The 18093-nt window shown below is 38.9% G+C and overlaps 1 protein-coding gene across 1 annotated transcript in view; it reads right to left on the minus strand.

The window, feature by feature from the left end:
- Positions 1–18093, minus strand: part of RSU1 (Ras suppressor protein 1) — a 103818-nt gene that overhangs the window by 77842 nt on the left and 7883 nt on the right. The window contains exons 3-4 of the mRNA XM_048306873.1: positions 17516–17566; positions 3199–3319 (exon numbers count right to left, since the gene is read on the minus strand). Coding sequence (XP_048162830.1) covers positions 3199–3319; positions 17516–17566 — 172 coding nt within the window. The remainder of the gene's footprint in view (positions 1–3198; positions 3320–17515; positions 17567–18093) is intronic.

Below are 18093 nucleotides of genomic sequence, written 5' to 3' on the forward strand. Positions count from 1 at the left end.
AACCAGCAGCCACAGCTGAAGCATACAGCACTAGGGAGAGAGGTGTCACAATGCCATGCTCAGCTTAAACAGTGTTCCATGGAGAAAGCTGGTCCTTGGTAGATGACTTCTAGCTAAACTACAAATTACCCTTTTACACATCCTCTTGACCATTTGCCATTCTGCCACGTAGTTCTTCACCATGGTACCAAACACAAAGGGGAATTCCTCAACTGCATGGTGTTTATATTCATTGGTAACTGCTGCTCAAACCTCTTCTTAAGAATAGCAAATCTGTGTTACTACAGAACTATTGATGCACATGGAACATGAAGTAAATAAAATGTCAGTCCTGTGACTGATGAGGCTTAATCTAAATATAGCTCAATCAGCCAGTCTTAAGAGGGTTTAGGACAGCAGTTCCCACCAGCAACAATCAGAACAACATCAGGAAATGTAACCGAAGGAAGAGATTTCTCTGATAACCTGGAGCAGACAAGGTAGAAAAAACGGTAACTCTTCTCTGACCTCAAAGAGCTTGAACAAGGTGATCCAGATAATCACTAGAGCTGCTGCAAAAATGAAGGCAGGCACACAGCTGGAGATACCTTCACAGAACCTTACTGTTTGTGTATGAACTGTTTGTGTATGAACTGTTTGTGTATGGTTGTTTATCATATGAACAGAAAAAAACTACCTACCAGCTTCTTGTTCATAGTGTTCCTATTGCATGTACAGCAAATATGTAACTTGTGAGTATGGATCTTGTTTCAGTTGGCACCCAGGTTTGAAAGCAAAACTGAGAAGAGAGGCATCCTCAGAAAGAGACTGTACAGGTAGCTACTGTCAAGAACAGGATTTTATTCTTATGTGATGACTGGAAACAAATATGACCTTTCAGATGTTGTCTCTAAACATAGTCTGAATTTGATTCTCTTTTTGATGCTAAAGTGATAAAGAACAGTCACAACTGAAGTCAAGAGGAGATGTTATGAGAATATATGAAGTCTGATCTAACACCTAAAACTACAAAAACTCAAGTCAAAGTACTGACAAAGTTGTGCAACCAAAAATAAGAAAGACCACATAACCATGTGAGGAAAGACAGGAGAAGAGCATCTACCACTTCTTTCACAAACTCAGAAAATAACCTGACCTTTCCTTACCCCTTTTGCATAAGCCAGCCCACCCAAACAAAACAAGAACGTATAGAGATCAGCTCTCTGGAGATAAACCTAGATGAAATCCTTCTTCCTCCTCATTCCCAATAAGAAGTCCCATCATGGGCATCCAGCTGCTGTAGTAGAAGCATTTAAAATACAGAAAGGCATTCTCCACTATTGCTACCACAGAGTTCTCATTGTTTTAAAAACTGGTCTTTATATCAAACAGGACTAAAGAAAGCAGTGCATTTTCTGCTAGTGAAAAGGGTTTTTTATCAAGTTGCCCTAATGGCCTTCCTTTTTGCAAGCAAGGAATGGGGAGAAAAAGAATGTTCTCCCTACTGACAAGAAGCAGAATGGTATCTATTCTTTGGCATGGATAGAGAACCACCTCAAAGTTGCTGCCCAGCACTATTCATCCCTGCAGAAGTTCAAGCACTGAGCTTGTGCCTCACCTGCCTTCCAAAGGTTACTTTTTTAAGCTTTCAGTGCTGCAGTACACCTTCTCTCTTTCCACATCACTTGACCCTTCTATGCCAAAACCCACCCAAAAATAATCTCTGCCCTTTATTCAAGGTTCCTCTCTCCCCTAGGGGGCTGTTCTGAAGCCCTAACACATGCACTGCAGATGACAAGAGGGTTTCTGGGCTGCCTCCTGAAAAACCTACTAGGGCAGAAAAGCGACTGACTCCAAGGATGTCCAAAGCAGAACCGATTTTGCAGAGCTAAGACTGGGTGGTAAATCCAGCGCCTGGAAGATTATGTGTAAGGATAGGATGAAGAAGGAAGAGCATTTAGTCTCTAAGATTTTACGCCACATGATACGTGAAAGTGGCAACTGTGGTTCCAGACCTGAATGTCTGCAGTTCCTAGCACCAAGTGCTCTTTTGCACATTTTTTTTTCATTAATGCAGACTAGTATCTGAACTATATTAACAATGGTTACTGCTTTAATCCATGGGAAGTGCTCAACTTCTTCCTTCATGTACTGCAATACCTCTATATGCCATTCCAAAAATATTGCTCTAACCTCCAAAATACATAGAATCCTGATTAATATTTGCTCTGAAAAGCAGTTCCAGGTTTAAACAGATATTAAGGAAAGCTAGAGAGCTACTGTGACCAAAAAATAAGACCACGGAAGACAGATCATCATTAAAACATTTATTGGCATTCCAACAGTTCAAGATGCAATTCAATTTTCAGCAATTTACAAAAGTATCTAAAGCAGAATACACAGAGCCTAGCCAAAATCATTTGGTATTTTGAAGAGCAAAAAATGCTCAGTTTAAAGTGTTCAGAAGTTGGAATTCATAAAATACAAACATTCTTTCTAGGAGAAGCCTACAATGCTAGAGCTTACGCCTACCAGTGCTTTCCTAAATAGTTACACTTTAATATGCCCATTTAATTTTAAGAAGATCTTATGCTTCACATTTGTTTTCTTAATAATTCAAGAAAGCCCTCTGCAACTATAGTTATTATAAAGTATCACCAAATCTACCAGAATATAGAGTCTGAACACTTAAAAGAAACATCCGTGGCACAAATTCATTCAATACTAGCTCTCTGAACTAAATGCACACCACATCTAATATGTGCTGCTTCTTTTACAGGTTTAATATAAACTGAAATGTCTATAAACCCAAATTTGAAAATTTGGAATTAAAGTCCTAAATTAACATGGATATTTTTTTCAAATCAGAATATTGAAATAGAAATAAAGCTTGATTCTTATGCAGTAACCACAGAATTAAGAGGCAGCTGCTAGAGAAGTAAAAGTCAATAATTGTTCAGTTTCACTACAGTATTTGATGAATATGATTTGCTGTTGTCCTTAAATGGTTATCAGTATACCAGAGTTAAGTGCTTGATCACTTAAGTTATCTGTTTATCTGACATCAGCTGAACACTTTGAAGCCATAATTCTCAAGTTATCCTCAAAACCACTTTCAGTAAGAAACTTTACTATCAAAAAATAAGAAGTTCCAGGTTCAGTTGCAATGACATTTGATAACACCTCTATTACAGCAAAGTTTTGCATTAAGATACGCACCCAAGGTTCAGGTGTTTGAGCTTCTGAAGGCTGCTTATCTGTGTAGGCAGCTCCTCAATCTGGTTGTTGAAAAAGTTGAGCACTTCTATGTTTCTCAGGTCTGCGATGTTTGCTGGCACAGCTGTGGGAAAGTTTTCACAGTGAGAGACTGCAATTAAAGCAAGCTACCCAGACTACAGATGCTTTACCAGCACCTGGCACTTGCACTGTTTGTACAGTGGCTGCAGCACAGAAAGCATCTCATTATTCCAATAAAAGCAAAGTTTATATCCAAAAAGCCTCCTATCTGGAACCTGTTCTCATTGCTGAGAGCACTCATTTTATACTCTTCAGAAATTACTACCAGAATTGTAAGATATTTTGACTAACAAAGACTACTGCAGAGAGAGAAAGACAAGAACAAGTGCTCTCATATACTAACAGAAGCAGGCTGTCCTCTCAATTCATGTAGCACACACAGGTCTTAAAAGAGCAGAGCCTGAGCGACTTGGATCATTTCATTATTTGAGTGGAAAAAACATTAACGATACAAGTAGTTACACCAAGACAGCAGTTGTACTAAAGGTCTTTAACAACAAACGCAAAATAATCCCTCATTTTTAGCAATAGCCCATTCTGCTTACTGCTTAAACAATTGAGTATCCCAATTCTCGGTCATTTAAGATACAACAAGTATTACAAAAAATGAAATTCAGCCCTAAAAGAACTGTTTAGCCAAGCCCATTTTGAGTTACCACCCCTGTGTGATAAACTAACTGGTCAATACACACAGGCTACAGTGGATTACCAACAGATCAATAGCTGGTTGTTATTATCTACAAAAAAGGAATATCAGGCAGAAGCACAATCTGAATGACTATGCTAATGGGGTTAAAAAGATATTCAGATTCACATCTTTTCCCCCTTAGTGAGATTTAAGCAGCCAGCCGAGTAAAGGAGGTTGGCAAGTCACCGGCACTGAAGCTTGCACCTGTGCTCAATATTCACCTTGGTTCAGTCTCAACTTTGACTGCATCAGGAACCCACTGAGTGCACATCTAAATAATTAGAAGGTTTTATGAGGCCATGATTTTTTTTTTATTTATCAGTGTAAGGCAGTCTCAGTCCTAAAAGAGAGTCAATAATGTTTACAAAGCAGAACATTGCAGTATGTCACATTTACTAGATTTTAAGTCTAATTACACTGTGAACAATAATGGGATCCCTAACAAAGACTCTAATTACACTACATAAATATTACTGTTGAGGGCCTTATTCATTGCAGGAGGTTTTTAGGAGACTTTTATATAAAGTCATTAAGGCAAATCTGAACATTTAAAAGACCTCCCATTGTGGTATTTTCCAACTGGTCCATGCTTATCTGTCATTCAACGATAGCAAGAATTATGTGTGTTCACAAACTAAAGGGTATTTCACTATTACTGTTGTTTTAAATTATTCCCTAACAGAAGATAACTGAGGATTTTAATTGGCATAATTCAGCTGTTTCCAGCCTCAATATTTCACCAGAACAGTAACTACCAGTATTAAAATATTTTCCTTTCAGAAATTAGACTTCATAATCTCACTTTGATGAGATAGGCAAACCATGTTTCTGATCTTCACAGATACCGCATTTATGAAGACTAGGAATCAGAAGTTCTAGCAAATACAGGTTTTAGTTTAGTCAAAGCCTAAACAATAGAAAGACCAATACAGATATATCACTGTCTCCTGATACATCTGTTTAATTCCCACATACTGTATTTCATGTTGTGAATGACACATTGGATACTTTATATCATTATTTTCTTCAAGAAATACTAAAAGCTGCATTGGTAAGCAGGCTGAGATGAGAAAAAAAGGCTAAATATTTAGCACAGGATTTGAATGTAATACTTTTGTGTCTCACCCTGTTAAATCAAAATGAAAAGCCCCAACCCACAACTGTACTTTTTAGTTTGGAGGGAATGCCTGGAGGTATTTCGTGAGAAGGAAAAACAGAAGAGTAGGTCAAGACCATGCTTGTGGTAGGGAAGAGAGGACTTTTTCCTGTAATAGTTTATTTTCTGGTTTCTTCCCAGATACGTAGCAGACTGCCAAATCCCAAGACATTCATGTTCTGGCAATACTGAATTCCACTCGAGTCACCTTCTCATGATGAGCTGTGAGAGTGAACTGTCAGCATCCTGGTTCTATTCACCCACGTATTTACAGTACGAACCACAGTGTCTTAACAACTCTTCTAAGACCATCTGCTGCCCAGTGTCATTAACAACTCCCCCTCAGCAAATGCTAGTAAAATTTGGCAGCCCAATGCCTTTGCGTTCTCCTGTGAAGCTTCAGTAACATCATGAAGCTCCATTCATATTAAGTCTCACTTCACAAGACCAGGAACAGCTTCCTTCCCCTTGTTCAATACTGGAAATTGCATACAGTGATTCATTATGACAGCTACAGACTTCACCTTGATTTCAAAGGTTGGTTGACAGTGAAAGACATGGTCTACAGGCTGTCCACAAGGAATAAGAGAACTTTGTTCATGTTTCTGGCAATAAGGATTAGCAACTTGTTATACTTCAAAGCATTTATGCTCTTTTTGCCCTGAAGTTAGTGGCAATTCTTTAGGCACTATAACATCAAGTTCTCATCAAGTTCACTTGAGGCAACTTATTACATTTTATTCCTATGCAACCAGCAGCTGTTCAAAAGTTAACAAAATTAGTTCCAAAATACAGATAAGAACGATTGAATGCTACTATCAATGCCTATATAAATCACCTAGAGTATCCTGGATCTGGGCCTTAGCTCTCTTTCAACATTGAGAACCAGAAGCCAACACCAGACATGATCTTCACTAGAGGTCTGATGTTGCCCTCAGTTGGAGAGCAGACACTGGATTAGAAGGACCTTTCCAAGACAGCTATTTACCCTGCAGAGCAGCTAGCTAAAAACATCCAGATCAGTGACAGCAGCTTGAAATCACACATCCCAGATGTAACCCTTCCTCATAAAGCAGGAAGTCAAGAAGTTCTCATACCACTACTGACAACTGACATGCAAATCCAGCTCCTTTTCTATACCCAACCTCTGGCAAAGGACAAAAGCACAGGAAATGGAAAAGAAGAAAAAGAAGGCCATTATTTTCCCTCTAGTTCCGCTCTGTAACTCTTTGGCCATTCAGACAGTTTTCAATACAATTTCTCTGGTGGTGGCAGGGACCTTCATACAGCTGAAAATACACAAGCCTCAAAAAGCCATTATTTCTGAAAATAGTCACCAGGATTATTTCTCTTAAAGCATCTGTGAAGCCCTGGGAAAAAACAGTAATCCTCACAACTTCAAAAGTAAACAAACTCAGGTGTTCGCAAAATTAAGTCTCCATTTCGTTTTATCTAGAAGATGAAATCTAGTCTGCCTTTTTTGTTTGTTTGTTTAGTAAAGACACTAAATATTAAACATTTCTGAAGATACTCTTGGTAAGAAAGATCTGTATCAAAATTTCCTTTACAATGCAAAAGTAAAATAAAAAACATTTCAGATAAGGAATCTCAGATGAAAAAAACCCACAAGAGTCAATAAACTACCCAACTGAGTAAGTGAAATGATTTAGTAAAAATGTGAGTCTCCATGAGAAGAACACATGGTACATAAACTGTATTAAACATAAACTTCAGTTCATTTAAACCTTAACACTGAATGTTCAAAATAAACATAGTCCCACTGCTGCTTGGAAAATGCTATCTATAATATCTGATTATGCATAAAATTCTGCACGAGTAAACTTGAAATCTCCTCAATAAATATGATCCAAAGGCTACAGAAAACCTTCAACTGAATTCAGTGTTTTTTGAATCAGACATCAAGAGAGATAAGAATTTTAATTTTTTAAAGTACAATTAATTCCTTTGGCAATCACATCCTTAGAAACTAAGAATAGCTGCAGAATCCCTGATTTTTCAGAATGTTTCTTTACTTAATGAAGTAAGTTTGCAGTACCTAGGAACATGATGTTCAGTAGTACTCCAAACTTTACAGGTTCTAAGGGAATATTTATCCAAAAGAGCTATTAAAGTAGCACTACCTGACAGAGAAGAGATTTATAAGACTATGCCAGTTTCTCATTAACTGTTTCACTGAAAAGCTGGTCAAGAGTCAGAGTAAAGAGAACTCAATATAGACCTTTCAGAGTCCAATCAGTCCACTATGGATCCCAAGTAGTTTTCTTGCCAAGAGCAAGAACCCACTTTTTAAGACTAAAGTAAAATCTGAGGGCTATACAATATAATAAACCCAGACTTGCTAATCCAGTTAGCGTCAGCAGGAAGTTTTCATGAGTAAGGATCCCTTAGTGTAAAGGTCATAAAGACATGAAATGTTACTCACATTTCATGGGGGAGGAAGAATTTAGAATACTAAATATATAATGCATTCTGTGCATCCAATATAACTGTATTCATAGAGCTGGAGTCATGTTTAGATTAATTTGACAAGGGTTCTGTTATACTGAAAGAGAAGCAATCAGCTTCACCAAAATGAAAGAGGAATTAGCAGAGGGAGAAGACAACAGTTTTCATTTTAAATATTCATAGGCATGCATCATACTTGGCAGCTAACTGGAGAGAATTCTGATCCCAACTGAAGCATACAGTACTTAATTTACACTCTATGTAGTTCAGGTTTCCCCTTTTGCCCTCCCTTCACTCTTCCAAAGATGGATATTAATCTTCCTCACACTGAAAACATTAAAAACAAACTTGTCTCCTTAATCCTCAGCTCTTTCCAGAAACCAGCAGGGTTTTCTTACTGCAACTATCCACTGAAGAACCTCAGATACAAAACTGTTCTTAAGAATATGTTTAAATTATATTATAGTTCACTGATGTGCTACTGTGCTAACAAAGCAATTTGTCAATAAACAGTTTTCATTTAGAAGCCAGAGTCTAAGGAGAAGAGCAGTGAGCATAAGAAAGACTGAGAAGACACTGGGAATCAAGTGACATCTAGTGAAGAGAAAGAACAAATCTGTTCTTCTCTGAGAAGACAGCTTAAGATGTCAGAGTTTGGAGAGAAATACTAGAAACCAGGGGCTGAGGTTTGGAAGGGATTACTATGTTGAAAATACATCACCTAACTGCAAACAACTGAAACCACACCAAAATAGCTCACAAAAATCTGATGCTTGTTAGCTTTTTTTACAGCATTAAGGAATGATGTGAATAAGAATATATATAAAAATGTGGATATAAACATGCCCTTCATTTCTGCAAATAATTTTGAAGAAAACTAAGTATAAGACAAGCTTTTTGAATTACTGTAGTGAACCACAGCATCTTCAGTAACTGCTTTGTGAGAAGTGCACAGTTTAGCCAAGACACTCGCTGTCTTAATATTTAAGTCACAAGAAAAAAAACCCATGAGGTATATCATGCAAAGAACATTGAAGAACATGGGCTACATATCCTTATTACAGGTCAGATTATCTGTGTGTGTTGATACTTCAACAGCAGGTGGTTAAGAGAAATAACTTCTGCAGGACAAAAGAACTTTAGTTGATAGTGCTGAAATTTATTATCAGGCTTCCAGGAAATGCAAACAGTATCACCAAATACCAGCGAGTCTCTTTCAGGTGTTTAAATTGCTTAAGCATGATATTTTCAGTTTCACACTACTGCACAGTTGCTGGCTTTACATAAATCAACTAGTTTGAAGTTCGTTCAGTGCATTCGCCTTCCTCTTCCTCAATATTCTCTTTACTTCTGTCTATTTAACATGTTTTCTGTAGTTTACAAAAGGGACTAACCAAAGATGCCCTGCACACCAGGCCTTGAACAATTACTATAGGTTACCCTCAAAAGTGAAGATCACTTCAGTCTCTTACTCAGAAGTGTCCATCTACCTGTGTGCTTACCAGTGCTTATTTACAAAATTCTGCTTTCAGTGTGTCTAAAACATTTTTCATAATTTCAGTTTGCCTTATTAGCCAGTATTTGGAGTTTACACTTTTTACACCACTGAAATGTTTTTAGAAACTCACATAGGACTATTTCTCACTGTAACTTGGATCAGCTGAGTCTTTCCCCTATTCAGCATTGCAGACTGCTGTGCTGACACTGCTTAGTGGGGACACCAGCCTGTCCTCTAAACACACTCACAGAAGAGGCTGCAGTAAAAAAGCTCACTGCTCAAAAGCAGAGTCAGCACATGTGTTTCTTGTTCCAGTTCTCAGAACTGGGAATAAATTAAGCTCCCTCCTAGTTTGGGCTCCCCATACCCAGTATTTAAAGCCACCTCCTGAAGTCTGTATGGTACAGACTTAATGTACCTGTGCCTCTGTGTTAGCTTACCCCAGGCTTCAGCTGACTCTACATTCCATTTCCAGCTATGGGAGATATTACTTCAAGATGAGCAACCAGTTACCACATTGCCCATCATCACATCAAGATAGGAAATTATTTCACCCCAAAGGTTATGCCATAGGATGTGAATGGAAAAAGTAAGAGGCCAGATGGTGAATGGTCTGAAGGGAAATGCTGCGTCATTATCCACTTCAACACACCTGACTACTAAAAGAACAAAAAGAATACATAGAAAATATAGTACAAAACCAAGTACACAAAACTACATCCAGTTTCTCCTCAATCTAGACCAAATCTACCTTGTCGCAGTCCTTCCATATTAGAAGCCAAAAACTTCCACATGGCTTGCTAGACAGTAAATTCTATAACATAAAATTAAGCTCTTTAATAAGGTGAGTTCACTTTTGCAGTGTTCACTAACTTTGAAAATACCAAGTGCAAAATAGTCTGTATCTGGCAAGAGGATTTCCATTACAACCTGTATATAAACACGGAGAATGATCATTTATATGGGGCTTCTACAAAAAAATTACATCTATTTTAAGCCACTGGGAAATAAGTGAAGACACAAGAAATTTGTAGTAACATGTCAGAAGACACTGAGACTTAAAAAAATGAGTTAATATGATTGCAGGTGTCTTTTAGTAAGTGAAGAACAACAGTTTCTGAAGAACTACGTTCAAAACAAGTGATTTGTGTCTAGTGTTGTTTTTAGTATGGTCACTTTACTTATGATGCAAAACTGACTTTGGTGCCATACAGCACAGACCTTCACAATTTAATTTATGTGTAAATTGGGTGGTTTCTGCATGTATCCTTATACCATTACAGCACAAAACTCTTCCACACATTATTGTGTTTCATACTCCCAAAGCTTCTTAGAAGCAAAGCTGATATTATATATATTTAAAACTAAAATGCTCTACCATCTGTATTTTTTCAGAACCAAAGGTTTGGGGTTTTTTTCAGGAAGAAAAGAAAAAAGCTAACAAGGTATTTAATCTAAACATTTGAGTAAAACCCAGATGCCACAAATTTAGTAAAGCATATGTATAGGGATCTCCTTTTTCCTCCTTTTCACATCCTCCTATGTACTGCATTCATAAAGATATTTCCCATTAGAGATCCCTGCCTCAGAAATAGGAAGTAAAACTAAACCAAAATATACAAAAAAATGAAGGGCTTGCAGTCAACTTACAGCATCTCTCCCACACACAGTTGATAGACCACTGCCAGGCACAAGTCCTGTGCTTTGGACACAGCCCTAGTCTCACTATGCAGACATTACTTGTCCCATTTTGGGGTATATTGTGTTAGGACAACAGCAAGGAATGACTTACTGGAAGGAAGCAGAGGCAGAAGCAAAGTAAAGGAGAATACAAGAAGCAACAAAGACTAAAGAGTACACAATCATCTAGTTCCTTCCAGAAGTCAGTAAATATGCAATATAAATAACCTGATACCAAGCAAGATGCAAAGTGTCAGACAATACCGGTGGGAGAGACCATAACACATTCAGCAGACTGGAGAAGACGAAGCAGCTAGACTGAGAAGGAATTCAGGACAGGCAGATGCAGTGTTGCTGTCTCTGGGCTACCTCCAACACATCCAGGTATAGACTACACCCAGAAGGGTGACTCAGAAAGGAGACATCCTAATATAAAAATGAAACCAAGAGATTTTAGCAGCATGCTAAAAAAGATCAAGGACACAGTCAAGAGGGTTAACAGCAACAAAGGGACAAGCTTCTGTGCTGTTCACACACAGAGAGAAAAACAATTTAGGAGATGGCAGAGCAAAGAAGCAGTAAGTCGTGTGAGCAGGAAAAAAAAAAAAAAGGAAAGTTTTGAACTGCTCTGCTGAAAGAAAGCAAAATGTACAATGATGAGAAGGGGTGACCACATGGATGTCAAAAGAACATGATCAATGAGACACAGCTATTCTGACAGGAGCACTATGTGAACTCGAACAGAATTCAGGTCTGGAAATGGGAACCAGCAGCAAAAAACTAATGGATCACCTCACTAAAAGGAAGAGACTAAAGATGAGTAAAGGACTACATGAGAATCAAGGGAGAAGCAGTGCAAAGATCACAGAACAGTACAGGACAGCAGATCAGAAGAATGGTAGAGGAGGACAGAGAACATGACATCAGGTAACACAGAAGAGGTTTGAGGAAAAAATAGCTGTTCCCGATCTCTCATCATTTAATCATTTAATAACACTGGGTAAGGAATCAGAGCACAAGAGCAAAAGCATATAGAAATCATTAGTAGTGAGCTATGAATAGCAGGAAACTTCTGAGATCATTTACAGGCAGCACAAGAATAAGTGAAGCCAGTGAGCACAGGATCACCTGAGGTTAAGGAGACTGAGGAGAACAGTAAAAACTAAGTTGCTGTCCACCATCACCTACCAGGCGGGATAAACGGCTACCAGCCACCAGGAACACAAGCGTCTTCCCAGGAAAACAACTGCTAAATATACTCAAACAGTGACCTCTGCTGGACAAACCACAGAGTGCTGGTACTTGCACGGGCAGCAGGAACACTCCAGGTACAACCACGTAACGACACAAAAGCTGGAATCTCTGAATAGATTGCTGCAAATGATTGCAACGTTAATTAACCACCACTGGCAGATAACGCAAATAATTGTTACAGTAGTTACAAGTCAAAGACTTACTGCACATCCCAAAATAAGTGAAAATAAAACAGGTTGGCAGCGTAATAGTTGCACATGTATTGATGACAACCAGCACTCACCCTGCTGTCAATGCTGAAGTAACCTTTAAAACCCCAGCCTGCTTTTCAGTCACATCTTCCCCTCTGTGGCCTTCTGAGTGGGATTATAGACAAACTGAGCTTCTGAAACCTCTTCAAATACACTTCCTATTCACAATGTAGTACATGGATTTTAATTGTCAAAACTTCAGGAGCATACCAAGTAAGGATTTCCCATCCCATACTAGGATGTGAAATTTTGTCTATGTTTTAAGTGGCTGGAGAATACCTTGAGTTAGCCTACCTATCTAAAGTCTAGAAGGCTCAGTATGCCTTCATACTTTATGGCAAAATAGTACACAAAAGCTGCTCTGCTAGGAAAAAAAAGTAAGGCAAGGCATAAGCCACATTTTTATGCTCTATCAGTTTTCTTCATAAAAGGAAGTTTTCTCTGTTGCTAGTTCTGCTCCAATTATTGCTCAATTACAAATCTAGTAGCACAAGGAGACCAAAAGTTGAAACCTAATTTACCCACTGACTTCAGCCTGCAAAGGTACTTTTTTCCAGTCAAAGGTAGCCATTTGTTGTTCTAGCACAATCAATTTATAAATAAAGTAAATAAATAAATAAATCCTCCAAACCCATGAGCCCTGAAGACACATGACAGACAAACCCTACCATCAGCTGGGAAAAAATCCTCATCCTGACTCAGATGATCTCTTTTACACTGTCTCCCAGAGCTCCACCTCATTGTGCTTGAAATTATATAGGGCAAGGCCCAGATTAAAAACAGACAAGCATGGTAATATCCCTTCCTCCCCCTGACCTGGGCTCCCCAGAATCTCAATATTGTGCAGTTCCCAACCGGTTCCCCAGAACCATTATTAAAGCACAAACTCTAGCTGAAGCACTCTAACAAAGTAGATAGGTCTAAGTTTGATTTCAAGAACTTTTATGACAGATTCCTTAACACATGACTGGCACTGCCACCCCAGCATGAACCACGGAGCAGCAATGTGAGAGGAATCGCTGCAGCTGGCCCTGCAGAACAGGCAGATCTACACCAACACCTGAAGGTCACTTTCATCCCGCACAGAGGCATCAGATGAGCAAGTGGCCCAGATTGCTGCAGACTTCCAGTTACATTCCACCTGAACTTGAGTGAAGCAGCCCTAAGTAGAAATACATAAAACAGAAGCATAAATACCCATAAAAATTACTACTGTTGCACAGATGATGCAGAAACAATATTTATGGCTGACCAAACTGATCAAATGTGGTTTCTACAATAGCGTCCTGTGGTTCAAACTCCCTCTGTGCCCCTCTAGCACAGCTACCCCAGTTCTCTACCACTATTCATGTCCCATAAATGATCCTATTGAACAGGAGGTGAATGTTACCTGTATCTCCCTCAGCTAACATCAAGTGAAACGGAACAAAAACAACTTGGTCACATCTACCCAAATTAATCCACCACACTGAAGGGCAGGTATCTATGGTTCAGCCACTTATTTTCACCAATTTAAACAATGTTTGTCAGGACTTCTATTGCATTTATTTTGATGGTAGCCAACGGCTTCAAAAGACACCTGGGTCAAGATCAGACAACTTACACAGGCTAAGACTGTCTTCAATTTTGCTTCTCAATATACTGGACAGAAGGCTTTAAAATGACTAAATGATGGAACAATAAACTCCCAGTACAACATACAGAGAAACTGGCCTCTATGTCTACATTATACTAAGAAAAAGCACAAATACTTTCCTGCTTTCTACTGGATTGTCAAGAGACCCTACAGAGGAATCATCCCAGCTTTGTCACTTACACAGCACCTGGTTCAACAAGACTGCACAATCACAGCTATTTAGCTTCACTGAGAGTTCTGCTTCTCATTTTGAAGCACAAGAATTTCTCACCAAGCAGCAAAGGACAGACTCAGCTGTTTCAGAAGTCACCAAGAGCAGAAAAAGCCAGTTCAAGACTCCTCCATTAGCACCAGATAGCTGAAAAAAATTCAGCCTAGTATAGATCCAGAAAAATCAATGTGAACTTGAGTACTTCTGATAATGAATGATTTAGATACATAAATGCTGTACAAATGGCACACTAGAAAGATTAACAAAATCCATGCCACAATAGTATTCTGAGTAGTACCATGGATTTAATAGAGCAGTCCTCATACTTGCTAATGAAACTTTACTTACTTTTAATAGTTTTCTAGCAAAAATGCGAAATATGTTTACATAAAAATATGCACATCCAGTTTTTACATTTATTTATTCTTTCAGATAGACATATTTATTCTAAAACAGCAAAAAAATAGCTAGCAGAACACTCATTTAAATGGCAGAAAACTAGTAGAAGATGCTAATATGACCTTAGTGTAGCATGTCAAGTGTCACTGCCATCAGCTTCCTAGTCATTTTAAGAACAATCTGCTAAGACAATTAATTACATAGCTTAAAAGATTAGGTCAACAGTGTCAAATATGAAAATATGAACTTGAAATTTAGCCTTTTAAAAATGTGTGCTGTCTATTTAAGTGTCTACATCCATTTGTGAAAGAAGAGTAAGTTTCAGACTTGATGAGTTACTTCTCAGAAGCAGTGGTCTTCCCTTCCCATGAAAGAAACCCAAACACAGCAATTAGAAAGGCTGACAGAATCCCTTGGCTGAGAGAAGGCATATACTTGCAGTCTGCTGATAAAATGGCTACTTTAGGAGAAAGCAGTTAATTGAAGGCTAAGATTTAATGTAATGTAACACAAACTTATAGTCATGGCAATCTTTAAACTGGTATTTTGAAAACTAAAACTACTTTAAGCATATGGCACACTCTGGATTTTTCTTGAATAGTTAAAGTCAACCTGAGCACATCCTTCTCAGCTGCTCCTTATTACTGCATCTTTCCCTCCCCCAGTCAGGTCTGCAGCTAAGACTCAGCTAGGGCGTAGGTTAGCTACTCAGCTTTTCAGTGTGGAGCTCGTGATGAAGTACATGCCCTCCCCAGGCTCAGATCTGAGACAGCCAAGTTTACTGTGATTCAAGTCTCCATGCAGGAGCTTCAGCCTGTCTCCTCTTCCTCACAGCAAGGCAGACAGCTGCTACTTGCCTAGCCAGCTGTGTGTTCAGCTGAGATCACCCTTTAGCTACGCTAAGTTTGCAAAGCACCAGGTGGAAGAGCTGATTCACTGTCAGTCTGAAAGTCTGTTAGACTTCAGAAGTTCTAGGAATTTTACAAATCTCAGAGAAAGAATAGTGATGTTTACAAACAGTAACATTTCCAACTCATTTCATCCTTGTGCCAGGTAAGCAGCCATTCAGACAGAGATACCAGAGCAAATAATCAGGACCAGAGAGAAGCTTTCCTGTCAGCACCGAGGTTCCCAACCTTGGGTGAGCTGTCTGACCACAAGCATTAGACAGAGTTATGCAGAATGAACTGCTACCTCAAGGTGCCTGCAGCCCTCCAAAGGCTGCAGAGAAAGCTGAAGTGGCTGAGGACAACTAACTGCCTAGCTTTCAGAAGCTCGAGTTCAGAGACAGCCATCCCCTTGCAGTACCTGAGGGAACCCACAAAAGTCACCAGCTGGGTGGCCCCACAGCCCAGCTCCACCAGTGGCTGATAACAGATGCCAGATGGCAATATGCCCAAATAAAATTTACCATAATCTTTCTCAAAACATTCTCCCAGCTTCAGGATATTTTTAACTTCATGGCCTTCTAAACCATGGACAGACCTGTATGTTTAACAGTGATGCACTTTGGATTTACCCTCCCTTAACTGGCCCATTAATCTACCCATCAGTCATCATTTACATGCCAGATGGCTGGAAACTGTGGGTCACATTTGTAATGAAATTGAGATTTCTTTGAAAACTACAATGGGATAAAAACAAATAGCAAGACGACTGTCTAGAGGGCACTACACCATCAGAAGAAGGGTCCTGAATAACTAATTCATACTTCTCACAGTCAGTCATGAAATGCCCATAATTTTATCTATTTACTACTACAAACTGTTTGAGCTACACATTAGTACCCAATAAACTGCATCCAGAGAAGTGCTTATGTGCTAAAATCTAAGGATATTTGTGTTTTTCCTCACGTTTAATCCTTTACAAATGCTCAGGGACTCTAGTGACACTTTTGCATTAATTGACATGTTTTAAATAACACATACTACCTTACATCTCATGCAGCAAGAAGTGTAGAGTTTAACAGGCTGGGTTTTATTGGTTTGTCTTTGGTTTTTTAGACCCATCTCAATTTGTAAAGATTTCCTTGGATACACCCTAAAGCACCTACCTAGTCCTCTTGTCAACACATACCCACTTTATTGGTTCCATTCACCTCCCCATTTCATCTCTCCAGTTGAGTTTCAAAAAGAGAAGGACTGGTTTAGAGAGAAATCCACTGGCATACGCAGAGAGCAGACAAGAACAAGAACATCAACAAAACCAACACTTCTCTTTAGAAGATGCACAGCAACAGGGATGAGACCAAATTTACTGCCTGAATCTCAACAACCAAGAAGCAGGAATGTTTGCACAAGATACTGGTAGATAAACCACACAAACAAAGAACAAACAACCCCCAAACCCACAAAAACTTTTGCCTTGCAAAAGTCAGTCTGATATCTGCCTCCGCCAAGTTAAGTCTCATATTTATGTTCTCAACATGCTATTTGCCAACACCTCACTTAGGGGCTTCTTTACTGTGGGAAGCAGGGTCCACAAGCTGAAGGTGGTGTGTGCAGTATGACTAAGAGACAGCTTTTGTTTGGACAGAAATAGGCTACTTGACTTCCACACCTATGCTTACATTCAGTTGGCCTTGCTCATGCATGTTTGGTTATAGATATAATGCACTGGAGTTGTAATTGCTTTGCTTCAGCCAAATTCATTATCCATTCACTAAAATGTAAACTGTATTGTTTCTGATACAGCTAAAGAGATTTCAAAAGTCCTCACCTTAACATAAGGACTTCAGAGTCATGGTAGGAAGTGGATTTCTGACTGAACTGGTTACAAGACTGAGAATTACAGATCTTCCAGTACATTGCAGGTCTGTATTGAAGCTGTATTGAAAATGGCTGCTAAGTCACACCCTCCATCTCTTCACTTTTAATGAAGTACTAACCAAGAAGCATCACTCTTAATAGTGACATTGTACTCTAAATCAAACTAGCAGTGTCAGCTTTTCCATATTACTTAACTGCCTGCAATGAAGTCCAAAACCAGGAATATACTTACTTGTAAGCTTGTTGTGACTCAGAACCAGCTGTGTGATGTGAGACAGCGTAACTGCAAATGAAGAGAGAAAGAAGTTAGTTTATGGACATGGCAACTGAGAGCTTGTAGCTATTTCAGCTGAAAAAAAAATAGTAAAGTTGTTCTCTCCACTCTAGTAACTTGATTCATGTGCATTGTCAAAATAAACAAGAGAAGATCAAGACTAAAGGACACATCCACCTACTCCTCTGCCCTTTAACTTTACATTTCTGTTACTGCATCAGACACAACTTGAGAAGCTTTTACTCACAGATACCGCAACCTGTTTCAGCTAACCCTTGAAAAAGCTCATGACTTAACAGAGGCAAATATAACCTGTTAGCAGAATGAAAGCAATCACTCAAAGGCACCATCAGATCAGAAAGTTCCGTGTTTTAAAAAAAAGAAAAAAGCACTACCATGGTTCCCTGTGCAATTGTGGGTTGTGAAGGAAGGAAATGCAGGGAGGAGAAAGGAAGAAACAGTGCACCCACCCCAAATTTCTCCTAAAATTTGAGCACTCTTAAGTACTGCCTGCATCACCTCACAATGCAGAACAA

Source organism: Corvus hawaiiensis, chromosome 1 (assembly GCF_020740725.1).
Source record: "Corvus hawaiiensis isolate bCorHaw1 chromosome 1, bCorHaw1.pri.cur, whole genome shotgun sequence".
Classification (NCBI taxonomy): domain Eukaryota; kingdom Metazoa; phylum Chordata; class Aves; order Passeriformes; family Corvidae; genus Corvus; species Corvus hawaiiensis.